Source organism: Melitaea cinxia, chromosome 30 (assembly GCF_905220565.1).
Source record: "Melitaea cinxia chromosome 30, ilMelCinx1.1, whole genome shotgun sequence".
NCBI classification, from domain to species: domain Eukaryota; kingdom Metazoa; phylum Arthropoda; class Insecta; order Lepidoptera; family Nymphalidae; genus Melitaea; species Melitaea cinxia.
Genome location: NC_059423.1, coordinates 1,802,468 through 1,823,550, shown reverse-complemented (window position 1 = coordinate 1,823,550; position 21,083 = coordinate 1,802,468). Strand labels below are relative to the sequence as shown.

The following is a 21,083-nucleotide window of genomic DNA, read 5'->3' as shown; positions in this document are numbered from 1 at the left end:
ACGAAATTTCATAAAAATCGGTCCAACCGCTTCGGATGCTAACTAACATTGTGACACGAGAATTTTATGTATAAGTTTGGCCTTCAAAAAGCGAATAAGGCCTGCTTATTGAGCATATATACGTAAACGTAGGCTTTATTTACAATTGTATTTTATATCCGCACATATAATATATATATAAGCACATTGTACGCACTTTATCGATACATGTGTTCCGAAATATAATCCAACATTATTTACGAAAGATATATTTTTTTTTTTCATGTAATTGAAATTAAGTTTTTCAATGGACCTTATCCATATTTAAGGAATCACATGTCTGTGATACGAGAGTATATTTCGGATAGTAATTCAATTCATATAATATCTGAGCCAAGAAAGTTAAGCGTAATAAAGACTCAACAACAAGTAGTAACAATACTATTATAGAGCCTTTACTCACGAAATATTAGATTTATTATTTTGTGAATTTTTTTTTAATAGTTAATTTTATATACAAATGGACTTTGTGGTCAATTTTTTTGGTATTATTGAAAGCCACAAATCTAAATTAATGTTTGTAAATTTTCCCATTTAAGAAGTTTCGGCGTTAAATCTCTCAACTTTCTTTGAATCAGATATAAGTACATTTAAATCAATAATATAATAAGTTTATCACAATTCACCAGAAAGCGAGATTCGCTGAAGTCCGCACTGTTAAAGCTATGGTAATGATAATTGATATTTTTGTCTGTTTGTGTGCGTCGTTTGACGGTGATGGTTTTATGTGAGTTTCTAGATATATATACTTTTTGCTTCGTAAACTTTATATAGTCATATTATATATAGTCCTGATTTCTATATTCACAAAACGATCCGTTAGGCTAACGAATCGTTCTATATTAAAAACAGCAAGTTTGTAATAATAACAATAATATGAATACACGTTGATTAATATAATAAAACACCTATCTGTACAATCTATTCTACAGATAAAAATTTATAGTACTAAAACTCTTCGTAAACAAAACGAACCGTTTTATGATTATAGAAATTGGCTGTCGACCTTTATTTTGATTAATCATAATATGACATTATGAAGTAAATAAATGCCACGTACTTACCATTCACTCATTTTGAATACTATTTTTTTACGTATTATGTATGGCACGTTTAATCATATGGGGTTGTGGATTTCCAGTGTGTGTTTGGGTGTTTATATATGTGTTTGCGTGTGTTTTTATAAAGTCGTGGTTTTAATTTTAGTATTTAATTATAACTATGACGTTAAGAATTACGTTTGATGGATTGATTTAGCCTGTAACATCCCACTGCTGGGCAAAGACCTCTGTATTTATACTGTATAAACGTAATTCTTAAACGTTTCGTTATTACAAATATTTCTTAAAACAATGCTGTAATTAAATACAATATAAATATATAAGTTATCGAATATATAAATTATTTAGTAATTTTTTACAAAAGCATTGTTTGAATTAAACAAATTTAAGACTCTTATTAAATAAATCATTTGCCTAGTTATCACAATTTGTAATTCTTTAAAAGTTAAGAAAATGCGTTCAATTATTCCTTTAGAAATATGGTCGAAATCTTTAAAAACAAACACCTTTTAGACCTGACAAACGCATATCAAAAAGTGAAATTACTGTAACAAATATGATATATATTCTAATATTACTAGAAATCCATCATATTTTATATAGAAATAACGAAAAATAACTTTTTCCAAACAGATTGCTATACCGCAGTAAGTCTTCAAACGGCTGCCTCCTACAAGGTGAAGATGACATGCTAACAGTGTCGTTCATACCGAGACGACCCACCCGGGACGCGCCCAGTTTGAACGGATAAAATTACTACAAGACAATTACTACGAGAAAATTGTTAGAAGACACGCGTGGTTTCGCTTGGATGTCTTTATACGCTGGGTGGCAAATTTTGACAAACGCTGGAAAATTTGTTAAAGCATTTGTAATACATTTGGTAATATTAGTCTCCAATACCTTATTTTTTAACCCCCGTTGTTTAATTATTTACAAAAATCTTCGTTTAACTTAAAAAAAACTGTAATTCCTTACATAAAGCTTCCATCAAATTCTAAAGGAATGGGTCATTTAATATATCATCCATTGAACGGGTAAGATTACCAGAAGACGCGCGTCATTTCACCTGGATATCTTTACAGATCGGGGGTTTGACAAACGCTGGGATATTTTTTAAAGTATTTGTAATACATTTGAAGTTTATTAAGGCTAATGCCTTATTTGTTAGTTTAAACGGGTAAAATTACTAGAGGATGCGCATGATTTCACCTGGATATCTTTAGAGATCGGGGGGGGGGGGGTTAGGTTTGACAAACGCTGGGAAACGTGTTAAAGTATTTGTAATATATATATATATATATATATTAATATTGGTCTCCAATACGTTGTCTGCCAACCCCATTATTTAATTATGGAAATAAAGATTTGTCTAACTTGATAAAAAACATACCTTAATTCTTACCTTAATAGTTCAATCTTCTCCCAACACCAAAAAAAAAAAATGGATCATTTAATCAATCTACCAATCACTCATTCAATCACTCGCTCAATCACTCGCTCAATCATTCATTCAATAAATTTAATAGATTATTATTGTACAGTAAATCGTACAACTGTGTACAAATTGTAAAGAAGTTCTCGCAAATGATTTTAGTTGATCAAAAGTTGGTGTAAATATTTAATATATAGTGTTTTTGTGTGAGACTTTTTTGTTTTGTTATTTTTTGTACTATTTTGATCAAATTTACAAAATAATCAGTAAAAAAAACCATCTTTAGGTGATATAAGTAATAGGCATTGAATTAAACCACAAACGCTACGTACCATTTATAAGGTACTTGCTATACTACGGCTTTGCAAGGGTGTAAAAACTATCAGTGTTCCTCTACTATATTATGCATGTGTTATACATATAAATCTTCCTCTGGAATCACTCTATTTTCTAAAGAAAACCCCATCAAAATTCGTTGCGTAGTTTTAAAGATCTAAGCATACAGACACCGTGAAGCGACTTTGTTTTATATTATGTAATGATAGTTATGATGTTTTGTGTGTAGCTTACAAATGGTATGTAGTGCATGAGCTCTGAATCATTAATCCTATATACTTTTTATATACATTTGTTTTAAAAGATATTTCTCGAATCAAACATTTTTAAGCATCATTTTTTTTTTAATGAAAAATGATTTTCCAATTACCATTTTTATTTATTTTTGTAATAAATTTTTGACGTTTCGAATACTGTATATACTATATAAATGTATTGTACATAATGTATAAGCACAATTTTTAATTGCCTATAAAGAAAAGTCTCAAATTTTTAATTCTAAATAAAATATATAACTAAAAATTAAATTATAATCTTAGTAATAAATATATAGTATAACTTGTATATAAATACATATTTTGATACAGAAATTGTAATTGTAGAAATATATACAAATTAATTTATATTATTATTGTCTGATTTTAAAAAATAAAAAATTTTCTGTTATATTTTTACTGATATAATTTTCGTCATCCAAACAAAATTTCTTCGAGGCTAGTTACCAGTATTTATATAAAGAATAAATGAAAAGGACGCGAATTTTTCAAGTGTATTATTTTCACCTTTTTTCTATATGTAAGCTTACCAATTCTACAAAATACGTTTAAATTACTTTAGTTATATTATAAATATCAACTTTTCTCTTTTAAAGCTACGCTTAAGATTGAAAAATTGACTCAAAGACTGACAGGCAATAAGTACTAATAGAATATAATACATTTGGATATGGAACCCTTCGTCTGAAAATAATCTAATAAACCTCGTAAAACATAGACAAATACAAACCAAATTCTCATACCAAGTTTCATAACTTCTGTTGTATCTGATCTGTATGTCTATGTCTACTTTATTTTCATATTCATCATTTCAGCCTATCGCAGTCCACTGCTGGACATAGGCCTCCCAAGTTCGCACCACAAATGATTTGTTTTGCCATAGTCACCCCACTGGGCAGGTTGGTGACCGCAGGGCTGGCTTTGTCGCACCGAAGACGGTTTTTATATTAGCCGTATCATATTTGAGAAAAAAGTTTTTTTTTATTTTTTATGTCACTAGGGCGGCAAACAAGCGTACGGCTCGCCTGATGGTAAGCGATTGTCTTAGCTTATAGACGCCTGCAACACCAGAAGCATCGCAAGCGCACTTCCGACCCTATTATCAATTCCTCCAGGAGTCCTGGTCACCTTATTCAGCAACAGGAACACATTACTGCTTGAAAACAGTATTATTTTGCTGTGATCTGTAAGGTCGAGGTATTACCCCAGTCGGGCTGCTCCATATTTTGAGCAGGAAATTCCTGCTGTGCCCTACTTCAGTTAAGAAAAAGTATAAAGTATTTTTATATATCAATACAAATATAAAATGTGTCTCCTAAATTACCAAACTACCCTCGTGACCATCGTATCACCCTTCTCCCATTGGCCGATTAAATTTAAATATAGTAACGCCATCTAGTTGTTGACGCATGACTCACAAGCTTACCGCGTCGCGATAGTGGGGCACCGTACCTGCAACGCCTGCATTTATACATGTTCTAATGAGGCTTATTAGATTTTTTCCATTGGGTTATTAATAACAAAGCTATCTAATAAAAACCTAAAGATAAATAAAAAGTGTTACCACATTTTAAAAGTCTTAAACACAAAATTTTTATTGTTATTATATGAGAGGAAAATGACATTTTCATGAACGCACACAAATTTCTAAAATACAAGTAGCCTAATTTACTCCTTATTATATCAGCTATCTGCTAGTGAAAGTTCCGTCAAAATCGGTCCAGTCGTTTCAGAGATTAGCCGGAACAAACAGACAGACAATCAAAAATGTTAAAAAATGTTATTATGCTATATATGTACCGTGTATACATATGCATTTATTTAGTAAAAAGCGGTTATTTTAATATTACAAACAGACACTCAAATTTTATTTATTTGTATAGATAAAGAAAGACTATTACTTAAGTTTATTAATACTTCCATTATTTTTCTGACGTAATCACGCAGTTTTTTGTAAAATATGGATCATTTCTAGAAGTCTTAGAAAGAATAAAACAAATCTCAAACGTTAATATTAATTTTAAAGACAGAGAAAACTAAACTTTCTAATTTAAATAAAAATAATATACTAAATTGTCATTGCAACATGGCATGGAATAGCCATTTTTAAAACGTAAAATGAAAGGGAAAATAGAAAAAGTTTTAAAGTAAATATGTGGCAAAGGTATGCTAATACATAGTAAAATAAAACTAATTACATATATATTTATGATTCTATAAAATAATTATATGAAATAATATAAGGTGCCAATATAACCAAACTCCCTCAATGTAAAAGAACTTACTTCATCTGTAATACATATTTTATATGTTTATTATAAATAGTTGTATTGTTGTACGCAATTGTTGTAAATAGTAATTACATGAAAATTGTATATTTTTTATTAAATAAATCGTTTAATCTGACTTTATTTTTATTTTAATCTTACTTTATTAACCAACTTCAAAAGAAGGAGGAGGTTGCTCAATTCGACGGTATATATATATATATATAAATTTATATATAAAATATATATATTTATAAATATATATATAAATATATATATTTATAAAAATATATATATATATATATATATATATATATATATATATATATATATATATTTAATGTATGTTCGGGGATAACTCCGTCGTTTATGAACCGATTTTGATAATTTTTTTTGTTAGAAAGGTGATATTCCTAGTTTGCTACCATGATGAGGAAATCAGGGTCTGATGATGGGATCCTAGAGAAATCGAGGGAAATTCTCGAAAATCCGCATAACTTTTTACTGGGTGTACTGATTTTGATGATTTTTAATTTAATCGAAAGCCAATGTTTATCATGTAAGCACATTTAAATTTCTAACTTTTGGAGTAATCTTTGATAATGCGTATTTATTTGACAATTTTTTCGTCTACCTACGTTGTCTTACTTGTCAATATAATTGAAGTCGGTTTTTGTAAAAGAAATATCGACATTTCACTGGTTTTATTTTATTTAGTGCTATTGTTATCTCTCATATTGATTGATTCAGCCTGAATCACCTCAATGCTGGTCATAGACCTCTTCCTCCATGCAGGAAAAGGGTCGAAGCTTAATCCACCACGCTGCTTCGCTGCGGTTTGGCGGATATGTTCCCTACTACGAGTAACGATCGCTAATCGCTTTACTCATTGCTGGACATAGGGTTGTATAAATAAACAACTATAAAACTGAAAGGAAGTAGAAATAACTGATACTTCTTTACGCACGCATGACTATGACTTACGAAAAGTGTGATCGGGCGAGGCGAACATAAGTTAAGAGGGAGACAGGGGCGTAGCTACCGCCGTATCAGCCGTATCAATGATACGGGGCCCCCGGACTACATGGGCCCCGTATCATTGTGCCCCGTGCCACACATAACGTGTATAAGCAAAAAAATTAGTAAAATGTTATCCATAATGTTACTTAATTTCGTGCTTCCCGGGATTTCCAAAACTTACTTTATTATAATTGGATTCCCCATTTCTAGGAGGAAGTGATAACTTATAGTCAATAAATATTTATTTTAATTTAATGCAAGCATGTTTGTTTCTTTTGTGAGAAATCTTTACCCTGCTTTTGGGAGCCCAAACTAAATTTGATACAAGGCCCCTCAAAAGCACGCTGCGCCACTGGAGGGAGATGTAAGTTAGTGAAGCTAGAAAGGGAAAGAGTTACGTCTCGTAAGTTTTACTTCATACATGTGGTCTAAAGCGCACTTGTTTTTTTTTTTTTTTTTAAATTAAACATCATTTAATGAACAATTTTATTGATTAGTACCTCGTATTTCATTTATTATCTGCTGATTAACAGTTTTAAAACGCGTTAGAAAAACTTCCACATCCTGTCTTGTCTCTCTTGCCAAGATACCTAACAACTGTGCGAACTGAACCAAACTCATTTCTTCTCTATTAGGACACAGTCGTTCGAATGAACGTGTAAATAAGTCTTCTGTGACGTATCTCCCGTCGATAATTTTACAAATGTCAAACCACTTATGGATGGCGTCGTATTTGGCGCCCTTTCCACCGCTGGCACCTTTTAATGTTGTGTACATTTCTTCTATAGTGAAACTCATATTTTTTCTAATTTAAATTATTTTATATGATTTAGTAAACGATAAATTGGTTATATTTGCTTAATTAGTATAAATTCAAGATGGTTGTGATTCGCTAGAATTATTTCTTGTGTTGCGTGTGTTCAGAGTGTTCATATGTGGTGAATTGGGCTTGTGTTGCTCCTGGTGTTGCAGGCGTCTATTGTCTACGTTGGTCGCATACCAGGTAGAATGTATGCTTTCTTACCATAATTGTAGTATAAAAAATATTATGCATGAAGCAAAGAATACTACATTGATTATTTTATCGCTGTTTTTAAGTTTTTTAAATGCCCGACGTATCGGATACTTTACATCAACCATGGTCACGGGAGAACACCCCGTTGTCGGGTATGTAAAAAACTTATATTAAACTTAAATATATCAAGGCCTTTCTTAACTTTCCTTGACAATTTTTTATGAAAATGTTTAGCAAAAAGTTTACATTGTGATCAACGGACTTTAAAATTAACGGCTTATACTAGTGCTGAGACAGAAAAGGTTTTATGAATAAATAAATTTTGACATTTACTTAATGCCAAAAACAGATTGGTTTTTTGACACCATTATAAAGTTATACATTACAATGTATTGAAATTCAGTTTCTATAATGGAAGAGACGTTTAACAAACTTAAACAAGATCGACGAAATTCTCTCGATAATCTTATACAATGGATGAAAGATTGTAAGTAGACTGTGTAGTGATGCTAGCTTGATCTTCACTAATATCAAGAGCAAGAAATGTCCTGCTCAAAATCTGGAGCAGCCCGTCAGGGAAGTACCTCGACCTTAGAGATAGCAGCTATATTATATTTCTCTCAAGTAGGTTTGTATTTTTGTGGTGATTAAGGTGACCAGAGCTCCTGCGGGGATTAGGGGTAGAGTCGGCAACGCGCCGACCGATCATAATCAGTCAGTCAGTCAGTGCAGCCTATTGCAGTCCGCTGCTGGACATAGGTTTGCCAAGACGCGGTCTCCACTCCAGGACCCGTCTGCTCCAACGGCCATCGGTCCTGCGACACAGATGTCCAGCCCACTGCCACTTCAACTTGCTAATTTTATGGGCTATGTCAGTCACTTTCGTTCTCTCGCGGATAGTCTCATTTCTAATCCTATCTTTTAGAGAAACCCCATCATAATGCCAACTTCCAATACAAGATTTAGTACATTAACTTTGTTTTGATGCTATTTAATCTTTATGATCTTGTAAAAGTATCATCATAATCAACTTAAATAATGTAATGTTTTTTAGCAAAAGTCATTGATGGTGTTAAAGTTACAGAAGATAAAGCGCGAAAACTCTTCGAAGACGTCGCTGATGCTAAAAATATAGAAATTGGTAAATTCAAAGAGGCCTTGACAAAATTAGCTTCAGAACAACAGAAGAATATTGAAGAATTCACCAACATTCTCGCCAAAGAAGGTCCTAAGTTTGTAAGCGCTATGCTAGAAGCAGCAAGTGCAGCTGCGAGCACGCTTAAAGAAAGCTTAGCAAAGAAATAAATGCGTTGAATTTATTTGGAATTTTTATTTTAGAAAATCTGCGCTTGCGACTTCTTATGCAACACATTTTGACTTTCTTCCCCTCTCCCAACGCAACTGAACTAAATTTCACAATGAAAAATGTCAGTATTTGGCTCGTGACGTAGAATTAATCAACTTTCTAATTAAAATCGATTCAATAGTTTCAGAATAAAGTGTGAGGTTACAGACGAACAAATTTGAAAATTATAAAAAAACAGCTTATCTTTTTAACCTCTTATTACTTCGAAATCCTATAAAAACTTAAAATCTCTTCAAAGTATGTAAATAGTAGGTACTGTTTTATCATTATGTATAGGTTAAATTATACTATAGTGGTTCATACGCCATATAGGCGTTCATACGTCCACGATTTCTTAGATGGGATGAGGATGGGACTCCCCACCGCGCTTTGGATAGCACGTTAAGCTGTCGATCCCGGTTGTTATCATATCTGTAAGCAATCGTTACTTATTTTAGGGAATATATCCGCCAAACCGCAGTGGAGCAGCGTGGTTGATAAACCTTCAATCCTTCTGCGTGTAGAGAGAGGCCTTTCCCAGTGGTGGGACGGTACAGGCTGAAGCGATTCTTTATTGTACACCAAAGAAAAATACAGTATATTAAGATTAGTCTTAGCTTTGTACAATAGCCGGCCTTATCGCTAAAAAGCGATCTCTACCAGGCACCCATGTTGCGGAGGATATTATGACCAGTGAACACAGACAGACATAGGTGTACTTATAACATATAGAATAATATTATTGTATATTTATATAAATATATAAAAATAATAATAAGAAGAAAATAGACGTAACGTACATGTCTTATAGCACATATGAGGCCTCTATCTCCATTGAGAAGAAAGTTTGAAGCTTAATCCACCACGCCGCTCTACTGTAGGTTAGCGAATATGGTCTTACTATGAGTAACGGTCCCTGTTAGGTGTTTATGATAACAACCGGGACCGACAGCTTAACGTGCTTTATGAGGTACAATGGGGAGACTCACGTGGCTAGACTTGTGGTACAGATGAAACAGAAATATTTTTACAAATACAATTGGATTGAATTGCAAAAAAATATTTATTGAGGCTTTTCTTAAGTTTGCACGATAAATTTTCATCCAAATGTTTAACAAAAAGTTTACATTGTGATGAATTGATTTTAGAATTAGAGAATAAGTAATTTTGACATTAACCTACATGTCAAAAAAAACTGTTGTTATCTTTTTAGTGTAATATATTTTTTGTTTATATGAGAAAAGGATAAATTTATTATGATATTTTTCTATAAATTTGGTAACGAAGTCTTGTATCAATTGTAAATTATTGTTTTTTGGTCTGTAATATAATGGATCTGTAAAAAAATGGAAGAAGCTTTTAACAAATTGAAACGAGATCGACAAAATTCTGTCGACAATCTTATCAAATGGATGAAAGACTGTGAGTAGATCCGTTTTGAAGATAGTTTTCCAATTGTAATTATGGCAATATTTCTGTGTATTAAGTTTTTATCGCGGGTTCGTACCTCAAAAGTTCCGATCTCATATGAATATCGGAAAAAGTGGCCAAGTGTCATCTTTGATTTAACTATCAATGTACCGAGTTTCATTAAAATAATTTCAGTGTTATTTTGCGTGAAAGAGTAACCAACCTCCAGTCATCGATCTACTTATACATCAAGGCTAGGCTTTAGATTAAGAACCGCATTTTGAAGTTAGATAGGTTAGGGTTATTTTTTTTTGTAACCAAATTACGCCGATAAACGGTTAAATTTTGAGCATATATAATTCGACGGTTCTTAATCTAAAGCCTTACCATCCATCTGTCTATCCTTCAATCCTCGCGAATTTCGCACTTACAATAGAAGTGGTGGAACCACTTCTTTTGCTGGTTTGTTTAACATCGCGTCTTGATTCTTTAAATGTTAGGTAATTTATTAATCGATGTTCATTACGCCAGCAGGGATCACTGACAAGCTATGGAGCTAGAACAGCAGCGGTGGTGAATTCAACCCTTGCCCATTGTAATTGCTCGTAAAGGTCCTATAGATGTTTGCCATGGTGTTTCTTGATTGTGATTTCAAATTCTTGAAGTAGAATTTCCTCTTACTTAGGTTCTAAGCTTTCATCGATTTTACCATATTATGACCTTTTACATTTTTTTATACTACTAAGTCGAAAATGTAGCGTACGACTCACATTTTGGTAAGCAATCACCGTAGCTTATAGATGACTACAACACTAGAAGCATCGCAAACACGTTGCCAACCCTACTCCTAATCCCCCCCCCCCCTCAAGATCTCTGGTGACCATACTCACCACAGGAATACAACACTCCTTGCAAGCAGTATTCAGTAGAGTATATCAAGGTACTAACCCAGTTGGGCTGCTCCAGATTTTGAGCATGATATATTCTGCTGGCCTTAATCTCAGGAAATATTAGTAAATTGTAAAAACTATAGTTACAATATTAATTTTAGCAAAAATCGTAGACGGTGTTAAAGTAACAGAAGATAAAGCACGAAAACTTTTCGAAGACGTCGCTGATTCTAACAATATAGAAATTGATCAATTTAAACAGGCGTTGACGAAACTAGCTTCAGAACAACAGAAGAACGTTAAAGAATTGACTAAAACTCTTGCTAAAGAAGGCCCTAAGTTTGTAAACGCTGTGCGAAAGGCATCAAGTGCAGCAGCTAGTACGTTTAAAGAATCTTTAGCAAAGAAATAAATGCATTTAATTGATTTTTTTTTTTCGTTTTCATTTCAGACAATCTGTGCTCGAGACTTGTTACGTTTTTTATTTTGACTTTCATCAACTTTTCCAAGGGGATTAAACTGTGTTTCATAATTAAAAAGATACTGTATTAGCTCGTAGGATAGACTTAAATCGTGTCACGTCAGCTTTTTGCTTTCATTTCTGTAAATTCAAATTAATTTAATAGTTAAAGTTAAAAAAAATATTTTGACTTCTATGTAAACGTTAGTAACCATAGAAAAAATTTAAAAAAATCTTCAAAATACAGAATGGATTAGTTTTGACTGACTTCCACTTATAATTTTATTATGAGTAAAGATGGAATAATCATTAAAGTTTAAATAAATTTACAATATATTATTTATCTTAGTCCCAGATATTTAACTCTAACGTAACCGTATCCAGACAGATAACGGTATCCAACAAATACACGTTTCTGATATGTTTTTTCTGCAACACCATTAACCTACACTTCATTTGTCAAACATAGCAAGCTGTTAGCCAGTGAACCTTAAACCTATAAGTTTATCTCGCACGCAAGTTACAGATGTATTGGTTAGACTGTCTTAACTACCTTTTGAGACAATTTTTAAAAACCGTAAAACCCTCTAAAAGAAGTGATTTATGATTGGTTCAGACTGTCATATTACACTTCTGGAGACAGGTCTCTTTCCCATGTAGAGGAAGATAAAAAATGAAGTAGTCAATCGTTTAAATCAAATTAAAACGTACTCGAAACCTCTATGCCGCTTTATTCTTATTTATGACGATGTGTTGGCGCAGCGGTCATAGCACTAGCTCGTACGCTGGCGGTCGCGGGTTCGATCTCCGCTCACGACAGACATTTGTATCGGCTATATAGATGTGTAGTGTGAAGAAATGAGAGATTTTTTTAGACCCGACGGGTGTTGTGTCCGGCGGGCTACTGCGCCCCGACAGTTGTTGTCGGGTTCTTGTATATATATACTTAATTACTTTGAAAACTCTGATAGCGCGATGTAGCATACGTCAATTTTTTCTGTTCGTAGTCATTCATATTTCGCGTGATAGATGTCGTCACAGATGTTTGTCGTGGTCTGGGCATTGTGCTTGTGTATTATGTGTGTTTCCGGACCCAACACAGGAGAAAATCCTACTGGTCCTACCGTTGAGTGTGAAATGTTTATTTATTTATTCATTCCCTTTTTCTTAAGGTTGTCTGGAAGAGATCTCTCAGCCATAAGACTGCCTTTTGTACATTTCTTTTTTTTTGTTATTTTTTCTTGCATATTTGATGTTAAATGTATTATTTCTGGTTGTACAATAAAGAATATTTGTATTGTGTTTGTATTTGAAATAATACAATTACAATAAGATTAATACAAATGTAATAAGGACAGACTTCTGTTTCTGTATATTCTATAATCGATTCGTATATAATCATTATATACTTAATACATAATGACATTCTTAACACATTTTACATAGCTATAAGTTTTATAAAGTAAAATCTTTTTTCCCCTCGAACATTATCACGAAGGTACGTATCTGAGTTGGACGTAGTGTTATGATGTAGTCTTGTTCAGTTTGCTCGGCACTCTGCTCAGGTTGATCTTCGACAGCTCTTTAAAAAAATAAAGTTTAAAATATAAAAAATGTGTTGATTTTTTTTAATACTATAATACCGTGAATTTGACTAGCCCGTTGGCGCAGTTTGTAGTGCAGTTGCTTTCTGTTAAGGGGGTTTTGGGTTCGATTCCCACCCCGAGTCTGGGTATATCTTGTTTTTTTTGGAAAAGTCCTATTTGGTAAACAAACCGCTGTCAATCGTAATTCACGTTTTTTCCGCATTTATCACTCACTTTCACAACATATTAGCTTACGGACATTTGCAAAACTCCATTTACTATTTATTTCACTAAAAACAAATATCAATTTATCATTTTAAACACATAAAAACTACAAAATACGAATTCCGAGAGTACAGATAACTAATATTTTCGAATATGACATTTCAATATCTTTTTTTATAAGGCAAATAGGGATGTGGTCATAATATTTTTAGAAGTGAATACGTATAAGTGAATGAACAGCATGAGCGATAAAATAGGCCATGTTCTTTAACTATATTTTAAAATATCACGAATTATAACTTGTTAAATAATATTACAGTAAAGCGATTTGTTATTTATTTGTATTTTGTTATTAATTGTTTTTTTTTTTTCTTCTTTTTTTTATGTTGAGCGCACAAAAAAATGCTTACAAAATATTGCAAATGTCAATCATTTATGGTAAAGTGTTCATTGTAAAGGTTTTATTTTATATTATGAATATTTCTGAATATCAATTTCATCCTGAACATTTTTAATGCTATCCCATATAATATTAAAGTATACCACATAGAAACGGCATAAACGTTTACTGTAGTTCACAGGAAAAAAATTTGAGACTTTAGGATGAGACTTAAGATTACCCAATGAGAGCTTCGTGGAGTACAATGTTATTAGTCCTTTTTTTAGATGTTAGAGAGAGTGTGCCGCCGGCGCAAGGTTTTTTATTCATAGTAAATACAAATAATGTGACAATAATATTAATAGGGTCGACTTTTTTTAGACACAGGCGGCCCCTTTATTTTGTTGTAAATTTTATTTTTGGCATCTTTTTTTACCGACCATATCACATAAACGAAATATATAGGGGACTGTCCACTTTGTATGGGGGTTTCGGCCCCGAGTGGACAGTCACTGAGAATAATAATTATATATTAAGTTAGTAGTACTAACAAGTATGAATTAGAAAAATGATATAGTTTTGTATGCAGGTGTTTCATTTTTTGTTTTTTTGTGGATAATTACAAGAAGGTTTCTGAAATAAAAAATCATTGTTTTGTTATTTTTGTTTTACTAATCGGATTCGTACGTTAACAGAATGTTATCTAAAAACTAGGCAGGTAGATTTATAAAATCTTGAAACCTTTTTCAGCCCAAAAACCAAATAATTTCATGACATGGGCACAGCAACCTACTGTCCGTCGACCAACCATGCAGTTGCAATAATATTTTTTTATGGCTTCTCTGCCTGACCTTTATTGTTTACATATAAAATAAATACAAAATATATTTTCCTACTTATGAATATGCCTACTGTGTATTTTACGTCGCAGTAGTGATGAATTCTCAGTTGACGGAAAACCTTTCAGTAGGTTGCTATATCACTATGAAAGTATGAAAGCATTAGGCAAGTCAAATGAATGTATGACGCGACGCGTCTGTAGTTTAGGGCTGCCATAATAAATGATATTTTCAATAAACAAATAAATCGATTAAATCGATAATCGAATTTAATATAATTAATTGCTTGCTTTTTATTTAGTCAATAACAATGTTTCTAAAATAGTTTATTTTTCACCAAAGTTAAATGTTTTTTTTAATAAAGACACTTTTATAGACTTTTTTTCTTTTTTTTTTTTTTGATTTAAAAATATTTTAAAATCGATTGTTCGTTAATAATAATTGTTTGTTTAAGACTGGCAACGTGTTGTAATCAAATCACCAACCGAAAATAAACTGGAAGTATATAATTAATGAATTAAAATACTTATTAAATAAACTTTTCATCAGTTTATATTGATAAAACTGCAATTCACGAATAAACATGATTTAATATATGAAAATTTTTGGTATATTTGTTTTTTTGTATGAATTCTGTTCACCTTGGGCCAAAATGGACAGTCCCCTTTGTTGCCTTTTATGCTCGATGCTCGATTAATATTTTTTTTCGTAATTCTGTACCTTTACTAATTATTACCAAATTATTTAATATATTATTAGTTTTTGAAATAATTTCAGCAATATGGTATCATTAAATATTTCGATGTAAAATTAATTTTACTTTGTCTATGGCTTATTGATATTGTTCATTCATTTGCTCTTTGTGTCACTTCACTAAGCTACACTATACTCTAATTCTCTGTGGTCATAAGTACGCCATATTTGTTTACCAATTAGGACTCTTCCAAAAAAACGGACCTTACAAACACCACGACACGAGAATTTTATATATAAGTCAATTGTCAATAAATAAATAAAATAATAATTATACAGTTTTTTTTGTTTGTGACAATCACAAAGTGTTCATTGCTCGCTATGTAACAACGTAAATGTAATTTTTTTATTTTAATTGGACCTTTTTCGTTTTAATTTTTCAATATCATAAAATAACTGAGAGTACGGAATGGATAAATGGTTATATAGGTTAGTATAAATAAATGATTGTTGTGTGTCTGTGGTGAGTAAAGTGACCAGAGCTCCTGGGGGAGATTCGGGGTAAGGTCGGCAACACGCTTGCAATGCTTCTGGTAATCGCTTACCATCAGGTGAGCTGTACTCTTGTTTGGCGACCTAGTTGTATAAAAATATTATAAATATTTATTATGTCTTATTTTTATCATAACAGTTAGGACAATTTTTTTTATATTATCTCATCTGTTATGCTACGAAAAGAGATACATTTTTTCGATTTTGGAATATTTTTATTTTATTGATCGTTGTAGCGTAATATTTTATAGATTGCTTTCGTCAATGAATTGGCTCTCAAATATCATATCATATATTATATCAATACACTTAGGTTAAGATGTTTGCCTTCCTATTTGGGAAAAATCTCACAATTACTCCACATAAATTGTATATCGCACTGTGAGGATTTATGGGTTAAACTTGAACTGCTAAATACCAATGGTTAAACTGATTATCTGTACATTTGCACCGTTTATATTCCCCCTCCGGTACAGAAACATATCTTGGAACACTTCATTTTAAATGCAAATCATATTATTGATAAACTTAGCTCCTTTAACATAATCGTTCTTGGGGATTTTAACTTGGGTGGTCTGTGTTGGAGCTAGACGACTGGCCCTGCACTGACTCCGATAACAACGAATAATTTGTTGAATAACATGATTACTGATTTAATGTCATCAAATGCTCTTACCCAGTATAATCGTTGTAAAAATAATAAAAATCGCGTTTTAGACCTAGTAATTAGCTCTCTGGTTATCTCCCAATTGAGCGAAAGCAAGGACCCTCTTTCCGGGATAGAACCATTACACCCTCCTATTGAGTTTTCCGTTAAAATTAACTTTCAGGAAAACCTCGAATCTTGTATTGGGGCTAGGTTCCGCTTCTACAAAGCTGACTATGACAAAATTACAAGTGCCCTGTATAATATTCTTGGGAGAAGAAATTGTCGAGTTATGATTGCTGACACGGTCTAGTAAATATCCGCTATGGTTTTCTGCAGCACTGATAAAGTCATCAATGAAAAATTTAAATATCGTAAAAATGACAACCCTCGTGATTTAATTACTTTTAAGTTGCTCAGAGAGCGTGATTTAATTACTTTTAAGTTGCTCAGGGAGCTTCATAATCTAAACTATAAATTGTATTTGAATAGCCTGGAAACAACTTTGTCTTCAAACCCTAAACTTTTTTGGAGCTTTATCAAGCGCAAAAAGGGTAAGTCAATTTCCTATCCTGCTACGATGTCCTTAGATGGCGAAGTGGCTTCTTCCGGACCTGGACCTATAAATATCATAAATAACGATTTGTTATTAAACAGGTTTATTATTTTTGTTGGCGTCCTGTCCTGTTGGCGCATTGGTGTGTTGGCATGTTGGCGTGTTTGCGTATTGGCGTGTTGGCGTATTTTCGTGTTGGCGTGTTGGCGTATTGGCACATTGGCGTGTTGGCGTGTTGGCGCATTGGCGTGTTGGCGTGTTGGCGTGTTGGCGTATTGGCACATTGGCGTGTTGGCGTGTTGGCGCATTGGCGTGTTGGCGTGTTGGCGTGTTGGTGTGTTGGCGTATTGGCGTGTTGGCGTGTTGGCGTGTTGGCGTGTTGGCGTGTTGGCGTGTTGGCGAGTTGGCGTATTGGCATATTGGCGTGTTGGCGTGTTGGCGTGTTGGCGTATTGGCATATTGGCGTGTTGGCGCATTGGCGTGTTGGCGTGTTGGTGTGTTGGCATGTTGGCATGTTAGCGTAATGGCGTATTGGCGTGTTGGCGTATTGGTGTGTTGGCGTGTTGGCGTATTGGCATATTGGCGTGTTGGCGTGTTGGCGTATTGGCGTATTGGCGTGTTGGCGTATTGGCGCATTGGCGTATTTGCGTGTTGGTGTGTTGGCGTGTTGGCGTGTTGGCGTATTTGCGTGTTGGCGTGTTGGCGTGTTGGCGTATTGGCACATTGGCGTGTTGGTATGTTGGCGCATTGGCGTGTTGGCGTGTTGACGTATGGGCGTGTTGGCGTGTTGGCGCATTGGCGTGTTGGCGCATTGGCGTGTTGGCGTGTTGGTGTGTTGGCATGTTGGCGTGTTGGCGTATTGGCGTGTTGGAGTTTTAGCATGTTGGCGTGTTGGCGTATTAGCGTGTTTAAGTTAAGAGGACAATAAAAAAAATGTCGATGTTTCCGACTTTAGTAATTTTCCAATATGCAATGAAACAAAACTAATGAATGAATACTATTGCTAACGGGCGTCAAATGTAGCCCGAACGACGACCATTGACTACTGCGCTCAGTCAGGCGTTATACACATTATATAATTTATATGTAGAAAGCCGGTAGAGATAACTCTAGAAAAGTCTCTTCCAGTTGACCTGCGGTAGTTGTTTTATTTATTTTTTATTTTATTACTGGACTTTCATTTGGACAAAATCTCTGTGTTGTTACGGCAATAAAATATATAGCCGCCCCCTATCTTCCCGTGGGTGTCGTAAGAGGCGACTAAGAGATAACACAGTTCCACTACCACCTTGGAACTTAAAAAGCCGACCGGTGGCGGGATAACCATCCAACTGCTGGATTTGAAATACACAGGCTGAAGACGGACAGCGGCGTCTTTGGTGCGACAAAACCAGCCCTGCGGTCACCAATCCGCCTGCCCACCGTGGTGACTATGGCAAACACACATGAGGAGCTTGAGCTTGCGGAGGCCTATGTCCAGCAGTAGACTGTATCAAGCTAAAGTGAAGATGATGATGATGATGAACACGGAATCGACTATCTGTTTAAGCGTTATATCAAGTCAGTCAGTCAGTCCACTGCTGGACAAAGGCCTCACTGAGTTCGCGCAAGACATCCCGGTTTTCCGCAATATAACAATATATTTATATATAATTACTAGCTGTGCCCGCGCCTTCACCCGCGTTTAAATCAGTGAGTCACAATTTTCCCCGGCAAACTTCCAGTAAAACTCAAAATCTCATCAAAATCGGCTTAGTCGTTCCGTAAACCTTCCTCTTGAAGCCCTCTCTCCATTCGTAAAACCGCATGAAAAGCGGTTCAGTAAATTTTGAGGGAATCGATCACATACACTTTTGGGGACTTATTGTTATAATACACTAACTGTTGCCCGCGACTAACTTCACGTGGTTATGAAGATATGCATTACTATCAAGATGTTTAAGCAAATTATTTTTTTATTTCAGTCACTTGAAATGCTTATCACGCTGAGTAATTTTTAAAAGGCACAATTTAATATAATTTATTAGTTATTTTTATAAAACCTCTCTATACACCACATTTTTAGTTTTATTTTCAGGCTGCAATATAAATAACCTTGCAGGCGAACTTATAGCTGCTGTATATGTTTCATACAAACTATCAACCCCAATCAAACGCCCTTAGCAGTGGAATATCAAAAAAACCGTTCTTAGCGGACGTTTACTAACTATAATCTACCTCATTTCATATTTGTCCATCCTGGATGGATGGACCATCCAGCGGTTTTTGAGTTCTCGTGATGAGTGAGTCAGTGACTTTTCTCTTTTATATATATAGATTACGATGCATTATTTGGACTCCTTTTCACCATCTATAGAGCATACATTTTAAATTTCGCCTCTTACTTTAAACACATAGGCCTTTCATACAAACTTCCGACCCCCGTTTTATCCTCTTAGGTGTCGAGTTTCCTAAAATTCGTTCTTAGTGGATGTTTACGTCCTATACAAAACCTACTTGCCAAATTTCAAGTATGTAGGTGTTATAGTTTCGGAGATTTCGTGATGAGTGAGTCAACCTACCATCCCCCGTTTTAACCCCAAAAGGGAGTTGTTTTCTAAAGATACATTATTTGAACGCCTCCTCACCATATATAGAGCATACATTTTAAATTTCAAGTTTCTTACTTCAAAAATATAGGACTTTCGTAGAAACTTCCAACCCCCGTTTTACCTCTTTAGGGGTCGAGTTTCATAAAATCCGTTCTTAGCGGATGTCTACGTCCTATAAGGACCCTACCTGCCAAATTTTAAGTTTGTAGGTGTTATAGTTTTGTCGATTTCGTGATGAGTGACTTTTCGCTTTTATATATATATATATATAACTAGCTGTGCCCGCGGCTTCGTCCACGTTGAAATCAGTGTGTCACAAAGTTCGGCTTAGCCGTTCCGTAAACCTTCCTCTTAAACCGCATGAAAATCCGTTCAGTAGATTTTGAGGAAATCGATTCCATACAATTTGGGAACTTTGTTTTATAATACACTAACTGTTGCCCGCGACTACATCAGCGTGGTTATGAAGATATGCATTACTATTAAGATGTTTAACGCATTTTTTTATTTCAGTCACTTGAAATGCTTATTACACTAAGTAGAGAGTAACTTTTTAAAAGGCACAATTTAGTATAATTTAATAGTTATTTTTATAAAACCTCTATACACCACATTTTTAATTTTATTTTCAGGCTGCAGTATAAATAACCTATCGACGAACTTATAACTGTATATGTTTCATATAAACTATCAACCCCAATTAAACCCTCTTAGTGATGGAATATCGCAAAATCTCTCTACTCTACTACTATAATCTACTAACTATAATCTACCTTCCTGCCAAATTTCATCTTTATCCATCCTAGATGGATGGACACTCCAGCAGTTTTTGGGTTCTCGTGATGAGTGAATCAGTGACCTTTCTCTTTTATATATTATATAGATTACGATGCATTATTTGGACACCTCCTCACCATCTATAGAGCATATATTTTAAATGTCAAGTCTCTTACTTCAAAAACATAGGACTTTCATACAAATTTCCCCTGTTTTATCCCTTTAGGGGTCGATTTTCATAAAATCCATTCTTAGCGAATGTCTACGCCCTATAAGAAACTTACCTATCAAATGTCAAATTTGTAGCTGTTATAGTTTCGGAGATTTCGTGATGAATGAGTCAATCTACTATCCCCTGTTTTAACCCCAAAAGGGAGGTGATTTCTAAAGATACATTATATGGACACCTTTTCACCATCTATAGAGCATACATTTTAAATTTCAAGTCTCTTACTTCAAAAACATAGGACTTTCATACAAACTTCTAACCCCCGTTTTATCCCTTTAGGGGTCGAGTTTCGTAAAATCCGTTTTTAGCGGGTGTCTACGCCCTATAAGGAACCTACCCTATAAGGCCCTATAAGGACTTCACCTTGTCGAGTAGAGAAACTCGTGCTGCCCTTACAAAAAAATATACCATTTTTTTATAACGCAACACTGGTATATTTAATTTTTTATTGAGTACT

At 33.9% G+C, this 21,083-nt stretch overlaps 3 protein-coding genes across 3 annotated transcripts in view; 2 read left to right on the top strand and 1 right to left on the bottom strand.

The window, feature by feature from the left end:
• Positions 1–2,481, top strand: part of LOC123668079 (copper-transporting ATPase 1) — a 33,601-nt gene extending 31,120 nt beyond the window's left edge. Inside the window, exon 30 of the mRNA XM_045601873.1 lies at positions 1,734–2,481. Coding sequence (XP_045457829.1) covers positions 1,734–1,851 — 118 coding nt within the window. The 3' untranslated portion in view covers positions 1,852–2,481. The remainder of the gene's footprint in view (positions 1–1,733) is intronic.
• Positions 2,482–7,859: 5,378 nt separating this feature from the next.
• On the top strand, positions 7,860–8,753 carry LOC123668078. Its single transcript, XM_045601872.1, has 2 exons — positions 7,860–7,935; positions 8,503–8,753. The coding sequence occupies exons 1-2, from the start codon at positions 7,860–7,862 to the stop codon at positions 8,751–8,753; spliced, it is 327 nt and encodes a 108-aa protein (XP_045457828.1).
• A 4,091-nt stretch (positions 8,754–12,844) lies between these two features.
• Positions 12,845–21,083, bottom strand: part of LOC123668077 (lysosomal alpha-mannosidase-like) — a 51,007-nt gene continuing 42,768 nt past the window's right edge. The window contains exon 29 of the mRNA XM_045601870.1: positions 12,845–13,135. Within this exon, the coding sequence (XP_045457826.1) occupies positions 13,009–13,135 (127 nt within the window). The 3' untranslated portion in view covers positions 12,845–13,008. The remainder of the gene's footprint in view (positions 13,136–21,083) is intronic.